The sequence below is a fragment of the Brassica napus genome, chromosome C9 (genome assembly GCF_020379485.1).
Source record: "Brassica napus cultivar Da-Ae chromosome C9, Da-Ae, whole genome shotgun sequence".
NCBI classification, from domain to species: Eukaryota; Viridiplantae; Streptophyta; class Magnoliopsida; order Brassicales; family Brassicaceae; genus Brassica; species Brassica napus.
In genome coordinates, this window is record NC_063452.1 from 56,685,620 (window position 1) to 56,699,093 (window position 13,474).

Sequence of the window (13,474 nt, forward strand, 5' to 3'; positions counted from 1 at the left end):
AAAACATCAAATATTACAATTTCAAATTATGCACTAGATAAAACATATTAAAAATAAAGACATCAAATATTAAAATTTTAAAATTATGCACCAAATCAATTTATATATATATATATATACATATATATATGTAAGTACATTATTATAGCTATAATATTTCATATGTCGATTTTTAATATGTGTTATAATCATCATATGTTGCAATTTTTTTATTTCTTATATTTTATGAATTACATATATCTTTATTATATATATATATATGTTTTAATAATTATATTTTAATCCTATAATTTTTTACATAAAAATCTAATTATCTTTTTTTATAGATTCTGCTTATTAAAAAAATAGATTTCCAATATTCTCATAAAGTTATTTATTAAAATTTATACTTATATGAGTAAAATTTTAATTTTTTTATATAGCAAATGAATAAATCCTTTAAAATAGTGTAGTCATTTTTTCTGTATAAACCTAAAGCTTATTTTAATTATATCATATAATCAAAAATAAATCAATATTATTATATATAAATAATTGAATAATTATTAGCATGAAATTAAATCAAAACTTAATACATAAGCAATTGAATAGTTGTTAGAATAAAAATTAAATTAGATAATATATATGTTGATATCATTCAACTATAATTTTTTTTAGAATTCAATTATATTTTATTTTGTTATATTCATAATTTTAATATGCTCTTTGATACCAAACTGATTTTTCAAAAATATTAAAACATAAACAATGAACATACTAAACAACATTCAAATTTTGTCTATAATATTTGTTTTTCTCACTAATACCATATAAAAAATACTTTTAGAAATCAATTATGTTTTGTTTTGTTTTGTTTTGTTTTATTCATGTTTTTAAATACTATTTGATATACCAAAATGATTTTTCACAAAGAACATACTAAACTTCCTTAATATTGGTCTTTGATATATTTTTTTTTTGGTTTTTCCGTACTAATACCATATTATTGTTTTTTTTATCAATGTTTAGAGTTCGCACACAAAAGATATATGGATAGAATAATATTTTGAATATGCACACAAAATATTATTTTGAATATACCAAGCAAAAAAATTCAAATACAGTTGTATAGAACATGTTTCAAAAAAAAAATCATGGTAACTATTTGAATTAATATAAAATTATAACATGATATTACTAACATATAGTCCGTCTGTTTCTTTTGTAAAATTATTTATAGAATTTTTATATTAATATTTATAAGTATCATGTTCTAAGAAATAAATATGTTTATAGTTATATTTTGTATATTTAAAGTTTGGTTTTATTAAATTTGAATTCATAATTTTAAAAATTGACTAAATACGCTAAATATAGCGCTCAGCATATTTGTGTATATAAAGTTTTTAAAATATATAATTTTTTGGTGCATAAATTATTTATACAGTTTTTTGACAATATATATACATATAGTTACATGAAAAAAGTCCAACTCTAGATTTGTAAAACGTAATTTAATAAATCATCTGAAGTTTTTTGTTTAATTATTCTTTTTTTAGTCAACTTATATTTTCATTAATTTGAATTTGAGCATACATAATCGTGATGCAATACATTGGATATTGATGTTGGAACATAATAATGAAACTGAAACAATTGGTTTCCATGGATAACTTGTTTTGCCAATATATATGTCCCTTTGTTCTTAATTTCTCTGCCAATCCCTCTATAATTTACTTTAATCATTTAAATAAATCATGCTTATTATTAGAAGTGGACACCCAAACTTTATTATGTTTTAATTTAGGGGATGATAAAAATCCGTTTTCGCATTTCAACATTTGTTTGTCAACACCTCACCTTGATTAAATCATAGCTAGGCAATATACTTAAATTATTAATTTGTTGACAAAAAAAATATTTAAATTATTAATTTAAAAGTATGTCCTCTAATCCTTATCCAATGTCGCTAGGTGGAAACTGACTGTAAATCCGAAATGTAATAGAAAATAATTTATTTTTTAGTAAATATATAAATAGAAAAATATTTCAATAATACCTTTACAGTAACGTCTATAAAAGAAAAAAGAAATCTGCAATGAGATTTTCTTCATAAATGATTCTATTTTGTCTTGTTTTTGAGTTTTTATTTGACAAAAATGAGGTTTTATGCCTTTCGTTTATTATTAATAAAAATTTGAGGTCATAGAAAAAACTTTTACACCATGGAAAAATAATAATAAAAAAAAAATTAAACCATATGTCTTTCACTGTTTTCTATATAAATAGCTTTTACATGGTTAATAGATTATGCATATTTCTTTCATTTGGGCTGAAAAATGGCTTCTAGTCGTGATAGCAGTTCAAGTGATGAACAGGAAACTTCGTTTAACACAAGCGATGGGGATAAGAAGAATTACCATCGCCACTCTAACCATCAAATTCAAAGGCTCGAAGCGTAAGATCTTAATTTAGTTTATAGTTATTTTTAAAAAATGAAAAACTTCTTGATGACAAAAAAAAAAAAAAACTAATTAATATTTTGTAAACTTTAGGTATTTCAAGGAGTGTCATCATCCAGACGATTCACAGCGACTTAAATTGGGAGAAGAACTGAAACTTAAACCAAAACAAATCAAATTTTGGTTTCAAAACAAAAGAACACAAGCCAAAGTAACTTTTTGTTGTAGTTAGTATTTATTTCTACATACTATAATTCCGTACATGACATGAACTAATTTTCTTTAACTAAAACAAGTGCGAGTAATTTACCAGTCATTATTATTATTATTTTGAAACACTACCAGTCATTATTTAATTCGTTAAAAATAAAGTATTGGATGTATATCAGATTTTTTTTCTTTCTTACTACAATAGAGTTTAAACAGTATCTGCATACTCAAAATAAAAATATGAATATTTTTAGATGAGTTCAAAATTGTTAACATATATTTGTTTTATTTTAAATAAATAAATTACAGACTCAAAGTGAAAAAGCAGACAATGCATCACTTAGAACAGAGAATATGAAAATAAGACGTGAGAATGAAGCTCTGCAAGAAGCATTGAACACTGTGACTTGCCCGCCATGTGGTGGCCCTCGTCCTGGGAAGGGAGAACGCGCACTCTATCTCCAAAACCTCCGGACACATAACACATATCTCAGAGAAGAGGTATGTCTTCATGCATAAATTTCCAGTTTTCAATTAGTATTGTGATTTTCATCAATTGTTCTCTTATTAAATGAATATCTTAAATCTAACACTATAATATCTTGGTTAGAGTTAAACTTAATATATTTATGGTCATGGATAGACAATATAAATAAATCTATAAAATATACAAAACAAACAAGTCTTTTAATTTAAAATGATTTTCTTAGTTGAACTTTTTGGCTTGTCGATTTGTTTTTTTGTTAATATGGTTTTACGAACTGTCATACTTTTTCTCAAACTAAAGTGTATAAATCTACATTACTAATGTTTTTATTGATCAAAATATGAATATCAGCGAGATAGACTCTCAAGTCTGGTAAACAAGAGCGAAGGCCACTCGAGACCTAGCTTCAATGCTTTGGCCTATCACCATGCTCCATCACTGTATGCTTCAGCTTCCAACAATCCACATGTCACATATGGAAGCTCTTCCAACTATCGCGTGGAGCCATCAAGCTTGGTTAGAGAACCATACTCTCGTGAACGCATAAACATTGGCCAGCCACCTCAACCGCGAAACCCTATACAACTGCAACGTTTCCAGCCGCTATCTCAAATGGAGAAAGTAACGATGACTGAAGCGATGGTAACTGCCATGACGGAGGTAATAACTCTAATTCAAACTGAAGAATCGATGTGGATCCAGTCATCAATCGATGGTAGACTCGTCATTGATCAAAAGAACTATGAGAAAACGTTTACCAATCCCAGTCATTTTAAGAGTCCAAGTTCTCGTATTGAGTCTTCCAAGGAAGTCGCGGTGATTCCAATGGATGCCAAAAACTTGGTTAACATGCTTTTAGATACGGTACGTAATGTTATTTAAACTTTACTAAAAAATGATATTCTTATTTGTTCTATATTAAATAGTTAGAGCCGTGTTCAATGCTTATAAAAATGTTGCTTCCTAGTACCCCTTCTCACATGACAAATTTTACGGACCCAACATTTATCTTTTACTTTACTCGAATAGTTAATCATATTTTACATCTATATTTATAGTAATCAACTATTTAATAATAATTATATATTTATTTAGTTTAATCTGTTTTACACCATATTTATTTTATGATATTTTATATTTTAAATTCATTTTACATAGGAATTTTATTATATTTTGACAATTTTTTGCTGTTTTTTTTGTTTTCTTCCATATTGTATATATTTAAATTAACATATATAAATGATGAAGATGTTTACAATTACACACTAATTTTTATTAAACTTTTATTATTATAGTTTTGTCCTTTCACTAAAATTAATGTATATAAAAAGTTTGGGTAAATTTTTGTTAGTCTATATGCCATGATTATAAGAAAATTGATAAGAAAACTCCTTTTCTTTAGCAAATAAGAAAGAAAACTGTTTTTATAAATTATTTCAGCTTTAATATATAAATTGTTACAGGAGAAATGGGCTAATCTTTTCTCAACAATTGTGAGTGAAGCTAAAACGATTCACGTGCTAGAATCCATGGATCCACGAAGAAACTTCTCGAAATTGGTATGAATCTTATAATATTTTATAATTTTATGTTTAACTCTTAATATATACATATAAGTACTTGGTGAACACATAAAAACGGGCTGATACATTAAATAGATGTATGAGCAACTGCACATACTGTCGCCATTGCTGCCGCCGAGAGAGTTTATGATCCTAAGATGTTGCCAACAATTGGAGGAAGATGTATGGGTGATTGCTGACGTTTCGTACCATCAAGTAGCCTTTGAGTTTGAGTTTGAGACTCCGGCTTGCGTCAAACGTCCTTCCGGTTGTCTCATCCAAGCCTTGCCCAATGGTCACTCTAAGGTCTCATATTTTGTCTAAATAGAATTTATATATATATATATATATATATATATAAATATGCTTTCACTTATTTTAAATAGTTTCATATATCTTGTTAAGGTAGCATCTAGCCAGGTTTTTTACATCAAAAACTATTAAAAATCGTTCGGTGTTAGATCACTTCAAATTTTGACTAATGACGTCTAGTGAGGTTATAAAGAAAATATATTTGTTTATTTACAAAAATTAGAATGTGATTGATTCGTTTACTATAGTCCTAAATGCTTTTCAGTTGCCTTCGTAATCAAAAATTAGAATGTGATTTGATCATTATTTTAAAACATACCACACTATTTTGCTGGAAAACAAAATAGTCAAAACATGTAAAACATGGCAATATATTTTGGCGATGCCATATAGAAACTAAAACTATGAGAGAGAAAAATGAGCAGGTGACGTGGATGGAGCACGTGGAAGTAAATGATAAAGTCCGGTCACATCGGATTTACAGAGACCTCTTATGCGGCGGCTTTGGCTACGGAGCTCGTCGTTGGACCGCTACTCTTGAGAGAATGTGTGAGAGGCTGTCTCTCTACTCCGTCTCTGGCTTGCCGACCACCGACTTCCCCGGAGGTACATATATTATTTATCAGAATCCCATACTATATAATATCAACCTGGTCAAATTAATATTTGTGATGTGTGAGCCAAATGATTTTAAACCCTTGTCAAAAAAACAAAACAAATTATTTTTATTCATAATCTTTTGAGGTTTTTTTCTTTGAGAAAGTAATATTTTGAGTTTTGGGAAAAAAACTCTAATATGCAACAACGATGCTGACAAATGCTAGTTTTATTAGGTAAAAATCTTATATATATACATATATTAGTGCTCTAAAAATTAATATAGACTACATCTAGACGTCTTTTTAAATTTTTTTAAAACGATATTTTAAAAATTGGTGTAGGCTACATCTAAGCACCCGTTTAAACATGAATCTCTTATAGTGCCTAATTAATCTTTTAAATACTTTATTTTCTTCTTTTTTATATAGTTGTGGACACCATGGACGGAAGAAAGAGGGTCATGGATTTAGGAGAAAGAATGTCGAAGAATTTCGCATGGATATTAAAAATGCCTGAAAAATCCGGTTTTTCGCAACAGACTGCAACCAACAGTAGCGGAGTTAGGATATCGGTGCGGGTAAACGAAGAAGTAGGTCAACCTGCCGGTCTCATTGTCTGCGCTGGTTTATCTTTATGTCTCCCTCTGGCTCCTCTCCAAGTCTACAACTTCCTCAAAAATCTTGAGGTTCGCCACCAGGTAAGAATCTTGGAAGTCCAAGAATCTTTTGATTGCACAAGTCCATATCTATTGATACAAATGTAGTTATTTTCACATTGTTGTCAATTAACAAGAAATCTATTTGTTGTATGTGAAAAATAGTGGGACGTTCTCTGCCAAGCGAGTCCGGTCACTGAGGTCGCTCGCTTTGTCACTGGAGCAGACAATAAGAATTGTGTGAATATCCTCAAGGTATACATTACTCATTCTTTCTTTCTTTCTTTTTAAGAGCTAATAATATACATTAACATTTTCAATAGCGATGTTGTTATAGATAAGGTGCAAAAAAAAATTCAATGGATAGAGTTAAGTTAAATAACGTTCATATATGTTTCACATTTTTGGTGTCACAAACCGCAAGTTGATTCATCATCTCTTTAGTAGATCAAATATTCTATGTTTTCAAAGTAACCCACATCTATATTACTTTCTCATGGAAGTATTTACATTGCAGTTTAATGTATTTGTCATTGCATTAACTTTGATTCTTTTGACAAGATAACTAATGGTTCGTTTATCTGTATATGAATATGTTATGTAGCCTTCAAGTGCAACGGAGAATGGTGCCTTGATGATAATACAAGACAGCTTCATAGACGCATTAGGAGGTATGGTGGTCTACGCACCAGTGGACCTAAGGACAGCACACGCTGCCTTTTTAGGCAATGTCGATCCTTCAAGCATTCCAATCCTCCCATCCGGTTTCGTCATCTCCCGTGACGGCCGTCCTCCTTCTGCCGCTGAGCTAGACGGTGGCCTCGACAATTGTAAGACGCTCCTCACGGTGGCTTTCCAGATCCTCGTCACTGGTCCGACTATGTTTGAAGAAGACCAAATGAATGAATGGACCACCAAAGTCCATACCTTGCTTAGCTCGACTATTCGAAGGGTTAAAGGCATGCTTAACTGCGATGATGGTCAGTGAGAGCTGTTTCACAGTTCTCAAACTAGTTTCGTTCTCTTTAAATCTTTTTAATGTTTTTGAGTGAGAAGACTATTCTCTGATGATTCTTTATTGAATCAAACTCATATCTTTCATGCTTTTGGTTGGTTTAAAAACTTATAATAATTTGATGTCTAAGGGAAGGCCCTTAGATAAAACAATGTTATGTTTGTTGCCGGTTTGGCTTGTTTCTTTATGATATTGTTTTAAGATTATCTAAGCTGTTATTGCTTTCATTTTCAAGTATTTATTTCTATTCAAATAAGTTTTATTTAATAGTATGTTATATGATCTTCATCAATTAGTGATGAAGTGTAACTCTTAAGTTTACGTAAGAGTTACACTTCATCACTAATTGATGAAGATTATGTAAGTTTAGGTGTGAGTGTACCTCGGTCACGCTTCCTTAGCCGGTTCAAGTCGATCCCGAGTATAATTGAGCTTGATAGTCTTAAGGTCGCTGGTGATGTCTGGTTCGGCTCCGGTGTTGTTCTCAAGGGGAAAGTGTCAGTGAAGGCAAACCCCGGGACTAAACTTGAAATCCCGGATAAATCCGTGATTGGGAATAAAGTAACGTTTATATATAAATACTGTGTTCTGGGAACGTTTATGCCAAGGGGAATATTGTAGGGAACTATATCACTAGACTCGACTTGTTCTTTTTTTTTGGAATGAATCACGAACCAGCTCCTTTTGGGTAACAACTCGACTTGTTCTTTATGTTCTCACAGGACATCTACAGTCCAGAAGATCTGTGAAGAAATTTTAAAGAACTTTGATGCGTCTTCATCCTTCTCTAATACATGAAGGCATTTTCGATGAAACTTTTTTTATAGGAAAGAATAACACGTTAAGTTTTGTTTTATTTTTGCAGCATCCGCCGCAAAGTACGTTTTTCGAATTTACGTTTTCACATATGAGTTTTTTTTGCTTCTATAAGTTTCTCATGCCATTTTGGATATATGTATGATCACAAGCACTCTTCTTTCGTTTCCATTTCGAAGTTTAATAGACATATTTCGAAACAATGAAGGCATTATAACGTATATCATCGTAGATTGAAAAAGAAGTGGTTGTTAACTTGTATTGAAAACTAGATTTTATACTATTTTAATATTTTAGTTTAAATTTTAAATTTACAAAATATATTAATTTATAGAATATTTATGTCTATGAAAATGTTTAAAACATGATGATTTTTGTTTTTCTCTACTTGTGTTTGTATATAATATTTTCTTTAGTTTTTTTACCATATAGTATCTATCTATTTATAATTTGTGTCTACACATAATTATATTATTTAAGAAAATTTTTAATTTTTAATTATTAGATAGATTACTCAATACTTATAAGCACAACTATACTATTTTAATTAAATATTTTTATCATTTATTTTACCTATTTTATTTATTTGACTGACATAAGAGATTAATCTATATGCGTAGTATTTAACTTTGCTTTTTATTTAGAAATTTTTTAAAACCGAATGTGCGATTGTTATATATTATTGTGTGCAGATATGTATTTGAAATAATTTTCCTTATTTTTAACAAATGTATGTATGTGATAGTATTAATATTCAGATATAAAAATTCAATCACAATAAATATTTTGCTAAACATAACTAATATTAAATAGTTTTTCTTAGATAAAAAATACAAATATAACTAAGTTTTACTAAGTTAAGTAATATTTTGTATGTTGAGATATAATATAAAGAATCTAGCGTATTAGATTTATCTTCTACTTTATTTAGTTAACTATGATATATAGTAGTGAACTTTGTATGTATGACTGTATAATGGAATTAAATAGATTTGGTTTTACTTTCCAAAAGTATGTCACATATTAGTTGATGGTAAGATAAATAATGTTTGCTTGTTCTGTAGTTCTACATGAAGATTTGTAACACCTTTTGTAATCTATTACATAATTTGAGAATTGATTTTGTAGTTTGTAACTTCTAATAAAAAAAATTTAGTATATCTTTTACATTGAATGTTTCTTGTAATCTTGTGTAAGATTTCTTTGTTTTTGTTTTGTTGAGTTGTATTTTTATATTTTGTATTATCGTGTTGATGAATTCATATTGACTAATCTTCTTATCATTTTCTTAAGTTTATCGTTCAGATTATAATTTATTATTGATATGCCGTAGCACTTTTATTGGAAGTTTTATTTAATATAAACTTGAATTCAATATTTTTTATGAGATGAAAAATCATTTAGTTTGCTTTATTATTAATGACTGGAATCTTTGTCCGCGCTACGCGGCGGAATGAGTTTAGTATGTATTATGGGTTTCGGATGTTTTGTTTGTTTATATATGGCTTAGTTTTGTTTTATCTTATATATTGGGTTATCATGAAACAAATTATTAGTCATAAGTAAAGTTCTTTTGGTTGTGACAGAAATGAACCATGTATTACATGTGCCAAATCTGAGAACACATCACATCACTATTCTAACATAGTAGGTATTAACAGATTTATATTTTTGTTTGAATTGGTGTGCTTTCACTTTGTATTTACAATTGAGTTCTAGATTTTGGTTTGACATTCTTTTTACGATTATAAAATTTGAGTTTTTGATTTGAATGAAAGAATTGTATTCTCCAAAAAAAAAAAGAAATATGGTGAATATCAATATTCTGCTATTGTTTAAAAAAAAATGGTCTAGGTAATCAAAAACAATATAAGAAGAAGTTCAAGTCATTTGGATAATAGGAGATGATGTGTGGACCATAAAAAAGAAATAGCCTGAAATTGTAAAAGATTGAGTTAGTTAATTTAATTATAAGTATAAACTAAGCCATGGTTATTTATATAAGAAGATATTTACATGGCATAGCTGGGTATAAACTCCTTGTAAGCTCTTCTTCATTTGATTGTACCATCGTTTGGCTGATATGCTGGGGACTGTAAATCTTTGAAAATAGTAATTGTTCAAATGAGCTTTGGAAATTGATGGATATGAAGAATTATATATTAATAAAATTACTGTTGTGGGGATGAAGGCTTTTGAAGATTTCTTTGTATACTATGTTTTTTACCCTCAGCTGGTGCGAATCTTCGTATTTGATGATCGTTAGTCATACTTTGCTTGTGACACGTGATAGAGCCACATAAAGTTGACCATGAGCGAAGACTAGTTTAGGCAGATATAAGATGACCTCTTTTAAACTCTGGCATTGACTTTTATTGATTGGCATTGCATAGCACAGTCTGATAGGGAATTGTCGCCGTCGTAATGTGAACGGTAGCTTTGTTTCTTCATGCAAAAGAACAATTCTTGGTATTAAGATCTCTTTCCCAATATGTGAGCCAGTGACAATTTCCGCCTTCAGAACGCGGTCGCCTATGCGGGTTAAGATCATACGGGTACCATTGCATAATCCTTTTTTTTATTTATGTTTCGTAGAAGCATAACTGGGGCACCAACTTTCAGACTGAGCTTGTGCGAGGGTAATCCTGAGAATTCCAATGAATTGAGATACTCGATAATGAATTGAGATACTCGATAGAGTATAATGTTTCATTATGTTTGGATCGAGTGTCCGATATCTCAAAGCTGTCGGAGCTAAAATAATCTCTTGAAACCCCGTCGGTTTGCGAGATGGTATAGGCGTTGATTTCATCGACGGTTTCATTACGGGGTGTGAGTATAGCCTTATCAGTGCAGGATGTCTGCGGATTAGTCATCTTCCTGATGTCTCCATATGCGGCATCCACAACTTCTTTTAGTGAATCATCACCACTCACACGAATCAACGATTTATCAACTGCTATCATCTGTTCATGGTGGTTGTCACACTCATACCCCGATTCTAGGTGTGGATGACCTTCCCCGACCTGCAGAAGCCAATCGGAGAACTCCTTTTCTTCCTGATTGACTCGTATATTTATTTTTAAAGAGAATTTGTGACAGCTACCCCATAGGTATGAGTGACTTATCGATGCCAAGACAGTATCAGCTCTGTTGCCTTGTGGAATCACAGGTAGAATCTGTCTGAAATCACCCCCTAACAAAACTGTCTTACCGCCAAAAGTCTGCTCCTTTGTAGAAGGTTTTTTTTTTGACATTATGTCTCTCAACGTCTTGTCCAGTGCCTCAAAAGCATGCTTATGCGTCATAGGTGCTTCGTCCCAAATTATAAGATCTGTTTTCTCGTTTAGCTCAGCCAGCATTGTTCTAGGTTTGATGTTGCAGAGCTTATCTTCACTGAGCTTTAAAGGGATATTGAAGCGTGAATGCGCAGTTCTACCGTTAGGTAGCAATAGTGCGGCTATTCCTGAAGAGGCAACTGGCAAAACTATATGTTTCCTTGAATGAATCCTTGATATAATGGTTTGGTATAGGAATGTTTTCCATGTGCCTTCTGCGCCATATACAAAGAATAGCTTTCCATCCTTTTTATCAACAGAGTCTAAGACCGCTTCGTAAATCGCACGTTGATCAGGATTAAGTTTGTTGAATTGCATGTCATGTCTTAGAGTTTCCCCAGCAACATCGTAATCCAGTTCTTGGTTCCAAAAACTGTTTCCCAGTTTTCTTAGTAAACAGGTTTGATCTTTGGCATCTCTTTAATATCACCTAGTGAGCGCTCATGCAGGCGCATCAACTTTTCCACCTCAATTAACGTGTATTGCTCAAGAGTATCATCATCCAGCTCCAGATTTGCATGATTTAAGATTCTCTGCCTCTTGTAGAGTATCTCCTCACTCATCGATCTCCACGATTTTTCCCATAGGTTTTTAGGGCTCGAAACAAAACAATTATTTAGAAACGTGACAAACATTTCGCGGAGCTGGTATGGGGTAGCCCATAAAGCACCCTCTGACATACTCTCGAGCCACTCGACATCGTTGTCCAAATATCCGCGTGCGTAGCAAACTGATTTGAAATCAGGATATTTCACATCGTTGTATGTTTTGAGCTCGTCGTAGCTTCTAGGACCCGTTATCTTATTTATGAGGATCTTTAGATAGTAACGATCACCTGCTGATGGATGAACAGCTATAATTCTTCCTATGGCTCTGCCTCTCTTACGCTCAGACCAGACTTTAGTATTATTGTCACATACGAAATATTCTGGTATTTGCACATACGTTAATGTTCGTGCAAACTCCGACCTTCTGCATAAAACCATCCATTCAGTGAACATTGTTTTCTCAATACCTAGCTTGCGGATTACACGGCCGAGGTTATCAGTTTCTTTAACTGATATATTATGTTCGCCTTCTAAGTGAATGATAAGCTTCTCAACTGATGGTTTTCTCTTATGTATGTAGAATGCAGACGTCCGCCACATAGACTCACAAGCTGATAGATATCGAGCATCTATGTATTCTTGAATCTCATTTCGGTGTTTGATGACCCTCTCTTTCGATCCGCCAGAGGCTGTTGCGTCAGATGTACTGGCCGTATTTCCTTTCTTAATGACAGTTGTTGCTCTGTCAACACCCTTGGTAATGTATTTGAATAAGTACTTGACCGCACTTGTACGATTACACCATTCAACATTAATATGAGCCTCGTACTTCTTCAGGAGATCGATGTTATGAGGTACGACAAAAGTGTTGTCCAAGGTTGCTCCATTCTTTACCACAGTCGCATTTTCGTTCCGGCGCCGACGATACAATATATATCCCGACTTGTCAACCGAAGTGTTGTCATTATACGCCCGAGGAAACTTTTTCGTGACACATTTTTATCCATACATGGTGACTTCGGATTCATGACACCACATGGACCATGGATCATGTGTTTTGTGACTAAAGCACAAGCCTCTGGATCCTTTTCTTTGTATGGGAGCTCGGCTGATATGATCGCATCTACTTCATCCGCGCTTGGCATTCTGGAAGAGTTTCCAAACCACAATAATATATGTGCATGGGGGAGACCTTTTTTTTGAAACTCTATCCGGTGAACTGTTGTTGTATATGGTTTGAAGAAAGTTCCTTTTTTGAAATCCTTGAGCAGCTGATCCAACTTCATTTTAAAGACTCGACATTCAATGTCTGGTCTATCATTAGGAGATTCTCCACCATATCTGGCAAGATGCTCTTTAATCTCACTCCAGTTAGGATTGGCAGTAATTGTGACAAACAAATCTGGATTACCATATTCTCTGCAAATAGCCATTACGTCATGGTATTTCTCAACTGAGTACCGAGGGCCACCGGTGAAACTTGGTGGAAG

General features: G+C 31.7%; 1 protein-coding gene across 1 annotated transcript; it reads left to right on the forward strand.

Annotated features, from left to right (window-relative positions):
* The first annotated feature begins 470 nt into the window (after positions 1 to 470).
* LOC106383785 (homeobox-leucine zipper protein HDG10-like) lies at positions 471 to 7,488 on the forward strand. Its single transcript, XM_048769088.1, has 10 exons — positions 471 to 2,437; positions 2,535 to 2,652; positions 2,961 to 3,152; positions 3,490 to 4,002; positions 4,602 to 4,697; positions 4,797 to 5,006; positions 5,438 to 5,618; positions 6,041 to 6,309; positions 6,433 to 6,522; positions 6,872 to 7,488. The coding sequence occupies exons 1-10, from the start codon at positions 2,319 to 2,321 to the stop codon at positions 7,253 to 7,255; spliced, it is 2,172 nt and encodes a 723-aa protein (XP_048625045.1). The 5' UTR covers positions 471 to 2,318; the 3' UTR covers positions 7,256 to 7,488.
* The last annotated feature ends 5,986 nt before the right edge of the window (positions 7,489 to 13,474 follow it).